Source organism: Mastigoproctus giganteus, chromosome 1 (genome assembly GCF_048544385.1).
Source record: "Mastigoproctus giganteus isolate SK-2022 chromosome 1, ASM4854438v1, whole genome shotgun sequence".
Classification (NCBI taxonomy): domain Eukaryota; kingdom Metazoa; phylum Arthropoda; class Arachnida; order Uropygi; family Thelyphonidae; genus Mastigoproctus; species Mastigoproctus giganteus.
Window position 1 is genome coordinate 149270085 of NC_143575.1, and position 13843 is coordinate 149283927.

The 13843-nt window shown below is 39.5% G+C and overlaps 1 protein-coding gene across 1 annotated transcript in view; it reads left to right on the forward strand.

The window, feature by feature from the left end:
* Positions 1 to 1874: 1874 nt before the first annotated feature.
* The window catches only part of fray (oxidative stress responsive kinase frayed), a 501108-nt gene continuing 489139 nt past the window's right edge, over positions 1875 to 13843 (forward strand). Inside the window, exon 1 of the mRNA XM_090389465.1 lies at positions 1875 to 1966. Coding sequence (XP_090245591.1) covers positions 1875 to 1966 — 92 coding nt within the window. The remainder of the gene's footprint in view (positions 1967 to 13843) is intronic.

Below are 13843 nucleotides of genomic sequence, written 5' to 3' on the forward strand. Positions count from 1 at the left end.
CAATAATACCATCTCCAGCCGCTTGAGTGGTGGTCACAAGACAGTCTGGATACAGGCTTCACGAGGTATACGCCATTAAAAAAAAAAAAAAAAAAAATTTTCCCCTCAACACGAATTGCTGAGGGGAAATGGACCATCATTTGCTACCCTGTTGGAGTGCAGGTCGACCGTATTTAGCAATCAGGGGCTTGAACCCCGGTCTATTCAAAGAGCGTGTGCTACTACACTCCTTAGCTTAGCCACTCGGCTCAGGAGGCCGTTGTTTACGCCCTAATTTCCCCCTACTGTTAGTGCAAAAAACTGTAAACTTCAGACCACGTGATCTTTTTTCCACCGTTTCACAATCTAGTCTTGACGGCACCACTTTAGCCAAATCTTTCGATTTTTACAGAAAAAAGTTGCTTTCATATGGGCACACGATTTTCAAATCCCAGATTCTTTCTTCATTACGACACATTTATTCCCTGAACTATTTCTCTGTTAACTCCCCCCGCACAGTTCGGTTAGAAATGAGTCTATAACTGTAGAGTTTCTGAATGGGGGAAACACTTGACGCATGTATGCAATGCCATGCTGACAAGGTGATACTTTGCCAAATATAGCAACTTCTGGAAAGTGAATTTAGATGAGATGGACTTCTTTTGTTCGATTTCTTTGATTAAATCAGTATATTCCTAGTTAACAGTGAACCTAGAGGGACAGAACGTTTTAAATTTTATGTACATTTGTTTTTCCTATTTTTATAGGAAAAACAAATGTATATAAAATTTGAAGTTACTTGCAATTTGAATTCCTTACATATGAAATAATATCAGAAAGTTTAGAATTTTACGTACATTTGTTTTTCCTATTTTTGTGCTAGGGAAAAGTACGTTGTTCATCCTATTCAACAGTTTATGAACAAAGATAAGATTTCTTTCCTTGTACTTTAATAATAGATTAGATATTTTTGAGTTGCTCTCTGCTTTTCTTTGTTTATTTTTCTTTTCTGTTTCTCTTTTTGGTACCACTATGCAACTAAAGTTTTTCGGTATCAGTGCTGTTGTTCGATTTTAAGCTCATCAGCCACAGACAATATTGCGCCATTGTATATTATGTCTGCAGAAGCGTGTTCGCGGGCCGATTTGCATGTTGTGCAGACGGAAAACCAGAACTTACTCACGGGCTTAAACTCTACTCCTTCCGCCTGAGTTCAACAAACTACAGCCCAAACTGAAGGATCATGTAGAAACTCCTCAGTCTAAAAGGAATTCGAACGGAGATCTCTTCAAACGAGTGACAAGTGGGGAAACCACTATACTGTCACAAAGGATAGGGCGTCAATCATTGTGCCCCCATTCTGTTTGTATTCCTCGGTCGATTTACCTGTTTTTCTGGATGAAAAATCGAGCTTTCGGAGTGAGGATTGCCAACCATCGCCTAAGGCTAACTAATCCAGCCAATGGTGTAGAAAAGCCCATAAAATTTCTCTCAACTTAGTGGGATTCGAGCCTAGGTCCTTTCCTCACAGTGTGATGACAACCATCTTACCGTCTCCCCGCGAGGTATTGGGACCTCGGCCGTTAAAACATCTCGCGTGCACCGTGCCGCAAATGCTCGCACCACGCCTTCAAACAAACAACTGTAACACGTGTATGTTGCCATTCCACAGTCAGCGAGGCATTGTCTGTAAAAATTATTAAATGCACGCGTCATTCCAACTTCTTGTCGCGCGTCTCCAAGGAAACTGCATGTCACTGTAGGTGTGGAGCAATCTCGCGTGTAGTCATCCGATCCGTGCTTCTTCGACCATTCTGGTCGTTTGTCGGCGGTGTACTGTTTGTTACGATAGTGTGTTGACGGATCGTAACTGTCCGTGAAACGAGCTATTAGCCATGCTGAAACCAGAATTGCGCGAAGATACGCTGGATCCCATACGTGCCCGAGAGGAATGGTCGCCTCAGAAAACTCCTCGTTTAAAAGACTCGTAAGAATTTTAGAATATACGTTTGATAATATCCGTGAGCTAGAGTTCGTGATAATTTGTTCTTTTCAAATAAATAGAGGTTGTTCGTGCTATCGCATAATGTAGACACAAAGGAATGAAGCGGACAAAAGCAGGGGGGAGGTGTGGGGAAGATATCTAGGCTTTGCATTATTTAAATTTTTTGAGTGGCAGTTGTTTTCGACAGCCGTAAATGAAAATAATTTCTGAAAGCATTTACGCTTTCTAATAATAATATTCTTTTATCAAAACTATACGTAGAATAATTTGGAATAGTTTCCACTCGCGACAATTGTTGGCACTCAGAGTTCAGCGCTGCTCAGCGTTTTATCAAAATTGGCCGATTCAAAAATGCCTGTATTGTGTAGATTCAGCAGCAGGCCTAGTGAATATGGTTCGTGTCATATGTAAGTGCTTCTTCGACCATTTCGTGAAGTTGCATTATAATATCATCCATTCTTATCCAAAAGTAAGAATCGGCAATCATTTTAACGCACATTTCTAAAAACGTGCATTAAATATTTGCTGATTCTTACTTTTAAAAAAGAAGATATGTGTCACTACAGAATATCGTAAATGTCCTTTACTCTCGGAGAGTTATATTTGTCTGAAGAGAGATGGGTTAGAATATGAGCAAGTGGGGAAATAGTATTCAGATTGAGCGGGATTGCCCGACTACCGAACTGAAATACACTACCCAAATAGATATTAATGAATGCAGTAGCGGATTAAGGTCGGTTGAGGCCCTGGCGCAGAAGAAAATATTGGGCCCCTTAAAAAAAAGAGAGACAGAGAAAATAAAAATACATGTTAACCATTTTTTTTAAATAAATAAAAAATATTATGTACTATTAATGTTTTATTTACAATAAAATTTGAATATAATATATGTATAATATAATTAATAATAGCATAATAATAATCACAAACTTTTGAACTAATAGTTGAACATATTAGTTGAACTAATTTGTTGGGGTTTTGCGTATAAAGTTGGGGTTTTGGGTGGGCCCTTCAGAAGTCGGGGCCCAGGGCGCGCGCCCGGTGCGCCCGCCGTTAAATCCGCCTCTGAATGAATGCCTCGTACACAATAGAAATAATGGAGCTATAATTTAATTTTGCCCGCGTGTTTTCTTGATTTAGCCCTGCAGGCACTATTTCTCACCTACAGAATGCCACCTTAACGTAAATGAGATTATTTTTGTACGGTGCCAGGTCCCATTATTCAGCAAATGATTGAATGATTGTTGAGTCATTCAGAGTGTGACTACATCAGTACTTTATTATTCAAACAAATGGGTATATTGAAAATCCCGTCTCCGTACTAACGGACAAATTTCGCCATAATTCACTTCGCCATATTTCATTGAAATTAAGTATGCCTAGGATGGTAGGTTTGGCTTTATTTTTATGCAGAAGACAGCATTCAGTAAAGAGTATAAGGTGTTCGAAATGAAATGTCACTCAGAAGATGACGCCGTCTAAAATAGCCTCTACGTTTAATGAGTCATGCACTTTAGATGTAAGCAACTTTTTCTAAAGTAATCACTTTAGAAAACATTTGCAGGACCTTTCAATAAAATAAAAGAAAACAAAAAGTTCTTGTTTATACTCCAGCAACACCACCAGGTTAGTGGAGTTTACAAAAAATCATTAATTGAAACGTTAATCGTATTTAACAGTCACAGGCTTGAATGCCGGTCCACTCAAAGAGCGCGTGCTACTGCACAACACCCCCCCCCCCTCCTGACCACTCGGCTACTTCAGGCCGTGGCTGTGGATTCTATTCAAGTGATGTGGATCCTGAACAAGATTCTGAATCCGCATCGCTTGAAAACTAAAGAATTAAAATTTGGTAAGATGAAGTGTGTCCTTTGAATTCAGAAAATATCGTCAAAAGTGGCTTTATAACTGTGAATCAGTTGATGAAGCAAAGCATACAGTAAGAAAAAGAAGTCGTGACACCTATTATAGTACGTAACAGACCGGTTTGCCAGAGTGCATCTCGAGGAAGAAGCCAGAATAATATCAGATTTTGGTCATTAATATCAAAATTTGGTCCTTGAGGCTGTCACAGACATTCAAGCCCAGGTTGACCTTTAAGGTCAACCTGGGCTTGCATTTGGGAGTCTAATAATGCTGATGGAACTGATATTTGGGTGACACGTAAGTCAAGTGGACCTAATTTCGACCAAGTCCGGTCGGTCTGCGACAGCCAAATCCTCTGCTTGCACCCTCACGATGGTGGGACTGTAGTAACCCTGGGTAAAACCCCCATGTGAAAGTTTTGAAATACTATGTATACTGGAGGTAACCAACCGGGTGTGAACCACCATAAGCAGAGGATGAGGTGTGGTGTCTGCACCACAATCAGGAATGCCTCCCCCTCTGTGTTACCAGGCAATACTAGGTGATAGGTGACTATCATCAACTGCTGCAATAATCCCCTGGCATTTACTCCCGTAAAGGGAATTTGTCGCTCACCAATGTTACCCTTTATTTATTTTGGTATTTATTTATTCAATACGCCACTTTGCTTATTGGAGACTTGAAGTGATGGAACCCAAATTTAGTCTCCAGAGCAGAACTCCAGCAACCTCCCCTCATCTTTTCATTCGTGCAATATGATTAATGTCTTTTGATCTTATGATGGACATCCTGGCGAGATCCAATCTTTCTTACATTTCGAGAGTCAACTCTAAAATGGTGTTCGCACGCCAGCCGTTAGAGACAGTCCACCGGACCAAACTAATTGGTAACTCTCTAGGAGGTTTCCGGATCAGCTAGTATATAATCTCACATCTTCTACCCTACCAGATAGTGACTGGAAGGAGTCCAAGTACTGTTTATGCATGGAGGGGAGGCATTATCGTGGCGTTATGTCGACTACCTGGGTACATTCTTGCCATGTGTAGGCCATATCCAAGAATTTCATTATTCTTACAGCATATCCTCCCCACCTTTTCTTACTACTGAATACATCATGAATTGTCATACTAATAGAACAGACTTATCTGCGAAAAGATCTATACCTGCCAAACACTAACTCGTTCATTTCACAAATATACGGGGTTCCAATCTTAATTTTGTCCATTTCCATTTACAGTCTGCCAAACCCCATGTACTCTTTGTGACAGAACCCCAATTATCAGTTGATTCAAATACTGCTCATTTCAATTGTCCAAATTATTTCCTGTGTGATTCGTTTCACCTCTAAGTGAAACGAATCATACAGGCAATAATTCTCCCAACTACACTAATCACTTGGGACTCTTTGACTACCGCTCTTTGAAACTTGACTTTCTCCAGTCCAACTTTCCTAACAGTGAGGTAATTTTCCTTGGTGATCTTAATGTTTGCTACTCCAGCTGTCTTTCGTTTTCTAGTCACACGGACACAGCTGGTAAAGATGCTGAGGCTTTTGCAATTACTAATGAGCTCGCACAAATTGTTCATTTTCCTACCAGAATACCAGACAATCCTGACACCCGCAGCCAACAGACTTGATCTTTTTCTCACAAACAGCCCTTCTAAGTACACGGTCGAGGTGAGTGGTCCCCTAGGTACCTCGGACCACAACCTGGTGATGGTGTCTTTTCCAACTGAGCCTTTCCTCTCTTGGCTATTCTCAAACTCATGTTGTTTGGCCTTACACGATGCAAAATGGGATGATCTGTGAGATTTATTTTCTTCTTTTCGCTGATCGGATTACAGTTTCAAATCTTCTGATGTCTCATTTCTTCAGATCGTGTCAGTGAAATTACTCTTCTAGGGATAAAATCTTTTATTCCACACTTCATCTTAAAATCTCATCCGTTAGCTAACTTTGGTTTTCAATTTACAAATGCGCTAAGGCTGTTCAAGATAAGAATGTTGCATATCGCAATTCGCTTTTATCCAAATCTCCAGCTTCACCAAAGCTCGCAACAGTTGTAAAGCAGTTATTATCGGTTCAAACTAGATTTCTAACAGGCTAAGAGTAGAAAACTTACTTCTTGTCCAAATAGTAGTCGAATATTCTGATCTCTTGCCAAAGCTATTGGCCGCAACTTTTGCCCATCTGTGTTTCCACCTCTGTCAAAACCAGATTGCCGTTTCAACCAAAGACAAGCTTACCTGCTAGCATCCTATTTTCCTTCCAACTCGTGTATTGATGATCTTGGTAAACAGCCTTCCACCATTTCCAGTACACTCCATTCAATGTCTCCTGTGGTCTTCCGTCAAAAGGATGTCAGAAGGATTTTGAACGACCTTGATGCCAAGAAAGCTCCATCCAGATGATATTTCTCTACTTGTTTTCAATACCCGTGCTCATGAGCTTGCTACTGTTCTGTGTCGCCTTTTTTCACTTTCTTATACCAAAGGTGTTTTCCCTTCTGCTTCGAAAATTGCTCATATCCAGCGTTCCTAAAAAAGGTGAGAAATCCCTCCCATCTAATTATCGTCCCAGTGCACTTACTTTTGCTCTTTCTAAAGTAATCGAGAAATCAATTAACCGCTAATTCTTAAACTATCTAGAAACCTTCCATCCATTTGATCAATGGTCGCCGGTATGAATTCCGTCAGTGTTGATCCACTGCAGATATTCTGGCTTATGTTACTTATCTATGGACAAATTCAATGGAAACTTTTGGTGAAACTCAAGCAGTTTCTCTTGATATTTCAACGGCTTTTAATCATGTCTGGCATAAAGGTCTTCTAAATAAGCTTCCATCTTATGGTTTGCCATTTTTTTTTTTTTTTTGTAATTGAGTATCCAGTTTCTCTCTGACCGCAGTGAGCGATCAGAGAGAAACTGGATACCCAGTTACAAATGGTAGATGGCCCTTTATATTCTAACTTCTCCACTAATGTGGATGCTCCCAATGGTTCGGTTCTTTTACCCACTGTTTTCCTCCTGCATATTGATGATCCTCTTGCATTGACCAGAAATCCTATCCATAGTTTTCCTGATGATAGCACATTGCATTCCCCCTTCCAGTTGGAGAAACCTTGCCCTGCTCAAACAGCTTGAAATTTTTCAATATTCCCTACCAATTCCTTAAATGCTGATCTACAGGAAATTCTCTCATGGGGGCAAAGACAACTTAGTTGATTTCAATCCTTCTAAAACTGTCTTATATCTTGCAAAATGGATTCTTCTGCTCCTATGTTCATCTTAGTTGGTACTCTGATTTCTAGGCGAGATCTATATCTCTATTGGGAATTACCGATACCACATATTACAAACATTGCTTCCTCTGCATCTTAAAAAAAAAAAAAAAAAAAAAAACTGGAGTTTCTCTTTCGCTCTCGGCGTCATTTCTCTACCAAACGACTGTTCATTCTGTACAAACCACAAATGCGCCTACTGTGGAATATTGTTCCCACCTCTGGGGGGGTGCCCCAAGTGTCATTCAACCTAGAAGCCTGAGAGAGGCTTCTAGATTGAATCTTCTCTTCATCTCTAACAATCTCTCCGCTGCCTGCGCGGGTAGCACAGTGGTATCGTCACCGTCCTCCCCACACCGGGTGGAAAAGGCCTGGGTTCGAATCCCGTCGATGACGCGAGGAACTTTAATAGGCTTTTTTCACTCCGTGGGTGAGTTAGTTGGTCTCAGGCATAGATAGCAAGGTTTTCCTCCCCAGTAACTGGGGTTTTTTCGTCCAGCAAAACAGGCAAATCAACCATAGAACATACGCAATTTACAGACACAAATACGGGTTAATGTATTTAATTTACGGGCAACCCTAAAATTATAATTTAAAATTTAAAAAAAATCTCTCCGCTCTCTGTCTCATAGATGTTCTGTTTTTGCTGCATGCGTTTTCTGTAGATACTTCCATAGGCACTGTTCTGAATTCTCTTCTATAAATTCCGTTCTCTCTCTCTCTCTCTTCCAAACCAGTGCGAACACGTGCCAGTTAGAAGGTAAAAGGATGTTGATTCCTTTACCGTCCAACTTCAAACTCACAGAGCCAACTTTTCTTCTTCCTCATTTATTCATTCAACTTCTGTTTTCTTGAACAACTTCCCTTCATATGTGTGTCCTGAAAATTGCAATCTACAGAAATTCAAGTCTAATATCAACGTTCAACCCATGTACGGTTATGTTATTATGTTATTTGTTTTTTTTTAGGAGCATTAGCAACTAAGGCCATATTGCTCCGGGGATATGCGGTGGTCATTCCCTGACCTTTCCGCATCATCCGTATTTGATGGTGACGGGCTCGAACCCCGGTCTAAATCAAGAAGCGTATGCTACGCACTGCTGCTCCTTCCCACCTGGCTACGGAGGCGCCACATGTACGGTACTTAAAGAAAATAAACAGATTCTCACAGTTGTGAATTATTCACAAAAATCAGTACCCTCAGGAATTTTACTCTGTCCTAGAACCCTAAGATATGGAAGGCAAAGACACATTCACAAAACGTAGGTATCAAATCTTAGATGCCAACACCACTGTAATAATTGCATAAGTTTGAACGTTGGCGATATCCTAAATATTCTAAGGATCCAGCAAAAATCGTGTTTGTTGTAGGGTTTTAGGTGGATCAGCCATTTAGGCTATATTGCGCCCTAGGCTTCTGATATCCTGCTCACCTGAGAGCAGAAGACTTACATCGTTTCTTGGGTGGCCTCCCTCCTTCCTTGGTAGAAGGGGTATATTCTGACAAGCAACCCTCTACTGACCTGGTTTCGCTCTTCGTGTTGTGGACAGATGCTGGAATGCCCCTTCCTGATGAGGTGGGGGGGGCTGCCAGTAACTAAGTGGCCAGATGAACAACACAATACTATATTCACACCCTCATCTGGCCTTGGCAGATTTTGCTACTGCACAATAACACTTTTACGCGGTTTTGTGGTGGACCACTGGTACTGATTCCAGATGCACACTCTCCTATGTATTATGTCTGTAAATTGCGTTTATTCTACCATCAATTGCTGTTTTCTGCAAACAAACTGGGTTTTCTGGAGGAAAACCATGCTATCCTTGCCTGAGACCAACCATCTCAGTTACGTTTTGAAAAAGACCCAGAAAAATTCCTAGCGTCCGAACGGGTTCGAACGCAGATCTTTTCCACCCAATGGGGGCGACGATTCTACTGTGCTGCTCACGATGGCGTTTCTAATGGTGAAAACATGGTTTTGTTATTGACTAGAAAAATGTAACGAATGCTTTAAATCCTTTTTCTGAAGACTTCTTTGGGTTGTGAAAATAAGAATTTTACCGTATAAGTCGATCGTGAACCCCCAAAAACATTTGTCTGAATTTTATGGTCGACTTAAACGCCTAAGCTTTAAAATCATAAGCTTAAGTTGAAGAAGACATTAGCATAAGCATTAGCATTAGTAGAGGCATATGATGCAAGAAAAAGCTTATATAGCATTGGTATAGAAAAAAAAACTTCCCAAAGTTTGTTCAGTTCTTTCTTGAATTTATTTAAGCTATTATCTTTCATAATGACAGATGGAACTTTCTTCCAGCAATCAAAAGAACCCCCACGCCGCTGGCTAAACCAAAATTTCTGCAGATCAATGATACAACTGTCTTTCCTCAATTTGAATTTATGTCCCCTCAGGTGCGTAATTTGAGCAAGAGGAAGAATCCCATCAGTAATGAGCTTGCTCAAACCATTCAAGGCCTTATACACCTCAATCAGATCAGCTGGGAGGTGCCTAGTCTCCAGACGCTGCAATTTGCAGAACTTAAGCATTTCTTGGTAAGAGCAACCCTTTCGTCCCCTCGTCAATCTCGTTGCACGTCTCTGTACTCGTTCCAGTAGCTCTACATCCTTCCTAAAATGAGCCCTTCGCACATGTATGCAGTACTTAAGCTGTGTCCTGACCATTGTCTTATACAAAGGAATAATCACCTCCCTGCCAGCAAACTTCCTGTATATCATTGACCGGCAGACAAGCAGGCAGTGCAGACAGGCAGCTAGATCAGCTCGACGGGCTGATCTAGCTGCCTGTCTGCACTGCTCAGAAAATTGCATATCTAACTGCACAATTACCCCCAGGTTTTTTTCATTCTCCAATACCTTGAATGTTGTACCGCGCAGTCGGTACGTCACTCTGGGGTCACTACTATCCATCAGGATTCTTTGCATTTGTCCATATTCAGTTGCCATCTCTCAGCCCATCTCCTCAACTTTTCTAGATCCTGTTGCAATAGCATACTCTCATTAACAAACCTGCGAACTTTTGTATCTTCTCCAAAATTGGACATTAAGCCTAATATACCTTCATCAATATCATTGATAAATATAGAAGACAATAATGGGCCCAACACCAAGCCCTGGGCGACTCCACTAATAACATTAGTCCACGAAGAGCAGTGATTACCACTCTCTGTCTTTTCCTTCTCAACTAATCCTTTATCCATAGCAGAAACTTGCCCTTAATTCCATACTGTTACAATTTGTTCAGTAGTCTTCCATGTGCAACAGTATCAAAAGCTTTCCTGAAATCCAAGTATATTCTATCAGAATTATTTTTGCATTCTGTTCCTTTGTGACCACGTCATAGTATCCAGTCAAATTGGTCAGACAAGACTTCCCCTTAACTGCGGTCTTTTCAAAATGATCCTGCAATGCTTCTTTAACCAGTTATTCCATTATTTTCCCTGGAACGGAAGTTAAACTTACTCGTGTCAACTTTTGATACCCTTTGTAAATTGGGGATGCATTTGCACATCTCCACTCCATGGGGACTTCCCCTGAGCCAAAGATGCTCTCATAATTATAGCTAAGGGTTTGCTTACTTCCTTTACTGCCCCTTTAATACATTTGAATATATCCCACCTGCTCCAGGTGCCTTTCTTATGTTCAACTTCAACAATTTATTCTCTACTTTCCTCTCAGTTATTACAAAATCATTTATCTCTGTGTTATGGCTTGATAACCTTTTGGCCTCCACTTCCCTACAGAATTATTCATGTATGAATGTAGATGAAAATACTCATTCAGTTTGTCAGCTAACTGAGTAGGATCTGTTGCTGTTGTTATTGGGTTTTTTGAAAATTGGCGCTAAGGCTATGTTGCTCCATGTACCGGTATATTGTCTGTGAATCGCGTGTGTTCTGAGGTCGATTTTCTGTTTGCTGTACGAAAAACCCGAGTTTCCGACAGAAAAAACCCATCATACTATCGCATGAGACTGACTAACTCAGCCACATTGCGAATAAAAACCTATAAAAATTCCTCTCGTCATCGATGGGATTCGAACTCAGGTCCTTTTCACCCGGTGTGGGAAGGACGGTGATCCTTCCAATTGTGCTACCCACGAGGGCTTGAGCATGATCATCATCAGTTGAACCATGGATATCTTGCGGTCCAATCTGATTTATCCCTTTCCTTCTAGAGTTTACATAAGGAAGGAAGTCTTTGCTATTTTTCTTTGCATCCTTTGGCAGAGTTTTTCGTAATTGGTCTTCGCTTGCCTAACCTCTTTTTTGACTTGATCATTGACTCGATTTTGACTTGATTTATGTGCATTCCATGCATATTTCTTCTCTGCCACGAGTCTCAATAGTTCATCTGACATCCATTTATGCTTAAAACCTTGAACAGTATTTCTTAGTTGGATTGAAAAAGCCTAGTATCTTCTAAAATTAATTCCTTGAACAATTTCCATTTAGAATTTACTGTTGATAACATCATCAGTTGGTCCCAATGCATAGAATTTAAAAACTGTACTCACCTTCACTATCGTAACCAGGTAACTATCATCGTAAAGGTGGGGGCATAACGACCAGGTTTTTTAGTGTTTTTTTCGGTAGACCTAGGAACACTTATAAGCATGGTTACGGGGGGGCATAAATAATACCCCAGTCACCTTTACGAAAGTAAAAACCCTTTCGTGTACCTCTGATGGTAGTCACTTCTAAATCCCATATCCTGTAGTAAATCCCACATCAGTACACTGTGATCACTGAAACCTTTCATATTCAATGGTAGCAAGATAAATTCCAGAAAGTGGGGTGGAAATGCCTAAACCCATTGGGAGGCCGTATACCTGTTTCCTAAACCGAAAACGTTTTGCCCTACCTAAAAGGCTGGTTAATTATAAAATACTGTTAATGTTAAGGGATGTTCGATCTTTAAGTGTAGGGTCCATTGTTAATAACCCCCGTAATTTTTGCAACGTGTAATTCAGTAGCGTAGCTACCCTTTTTCGGGCCCGGAGGCAAAGAACATGTTCGGACCCCTACTTAATCAATGAAAATTGCAAAAAGAGGAGACAGCCAAATACCCTAAAGGACCCGGAGGCAATTGCCTTGCCTGCCTACATGGTAGCTACGCTACTGGTGTAATTGACGTTTATGTTAGTGTAAAGAGATACAACTTCGTAGATTGCTAATATGTCTCCAACCGATATTTTAATGGTATTAATTTTTTCTTTTTCGTATGTTTGGTTAGTGTTGTGTATTCTGTATTCTGATAATCTCATTAATGGTGATATTATTATATTATTTTTAGTATTTGATGAAAACCAAATACTAAAACCTTTCCCCCACTCCCAAGATTAAATTATTTATGCAATATACAGACGATGTATTAATCATTGGTAATAAGACCACCATTGATGAACTGCCACAAAAATTCAATTCCATCCATAACAGATTGAAATATACTTTAGAACCAGAAGACAATAGCATTAATTTTTAAAATCTGACCATGCATAAAACTGATAACAAACTCAAAACGCGAACATACAGGAAAATTTCTACATTTTACTTCCACCACTCCTATAGTATAAAAAAAAAAAAAAAAAAAAAAAAATCAGTATTATATAACCAAATCTACAATGCGATAAAATACAATCATTCACAGGCTGACTTGACAACAAAACTACTATACCTGCCGAAAACCTTTATAGCTAGAAAATACCCCAAACAGCTAATTCAAGAAACCATATTAGCCGTAAAAGAAAAAATTAATAATCCCCGTATCGATAACATTAATACTGATCGCACACAAAATACGTACCATAACCAACTCGCACCCCGGCTCTGTAATACCTTCAGAGGTACAAACTTCACATTAATTTTTTCATCATATAATAAACTAAGTACTTTTTCTGGCAAATACAAAGAAACGTATAAATACAACATCCATGATGTAAACAATATAATGTACCTTATAATGCAAAAGAAAAAAAAAGAGACATTGAGAAAGTATATAGAGGATTTATACATGGAACCATGTATAGTTACACTTGGAAATAAGATGAGAAAGGAGAACAACAAAACTTAAAACATGATCAAATATTAAAAGAATAATTTGAGCTAGCTTTAAAGTTACTTCCTAACAACAAAGCTCCTGGTATAAATAACATTACAGAGAATTAATAAAGAACAGTGGAAATCAAGTCAAGCAATCACTATTTGGATTGATTTTGAAAGCATATGGTGAAGGAAAATGGCCAGAAGAACATTGTACAGCCGTCATAGTACCAATACTAAATAAATCTGCACAAATCAAATGCAAAGACTACAGAATCATCAGCCTCATATCAAAAATTCATAAAAATACGAATAAAAATCTTAAAAATACGAATAGAATCCTACATCGAACACTTACACAATGTGGTTTCAGAAAGAACTTATCTACAAAAGAAGCAATAGGAACTTTAAGGTTCTTAAGCGAAAGAATCATAAAGAATGGCAGGAATCTGTATGTGTGCTTTATTGACTATGCAAAAGCATTTGACATGGTAATTTGGAATGAGCTTTTTCCTCTACTAGAAAACATGAGATGTCCACAAAGATTAATTAGGCTAATATTTGACTTATATTAAAGATAAAAGGCCATCATCAGGTTAAACGGAGAATTGACAGAAACAGCAAAAATAGGGAGAGGATACAGCAAAATGA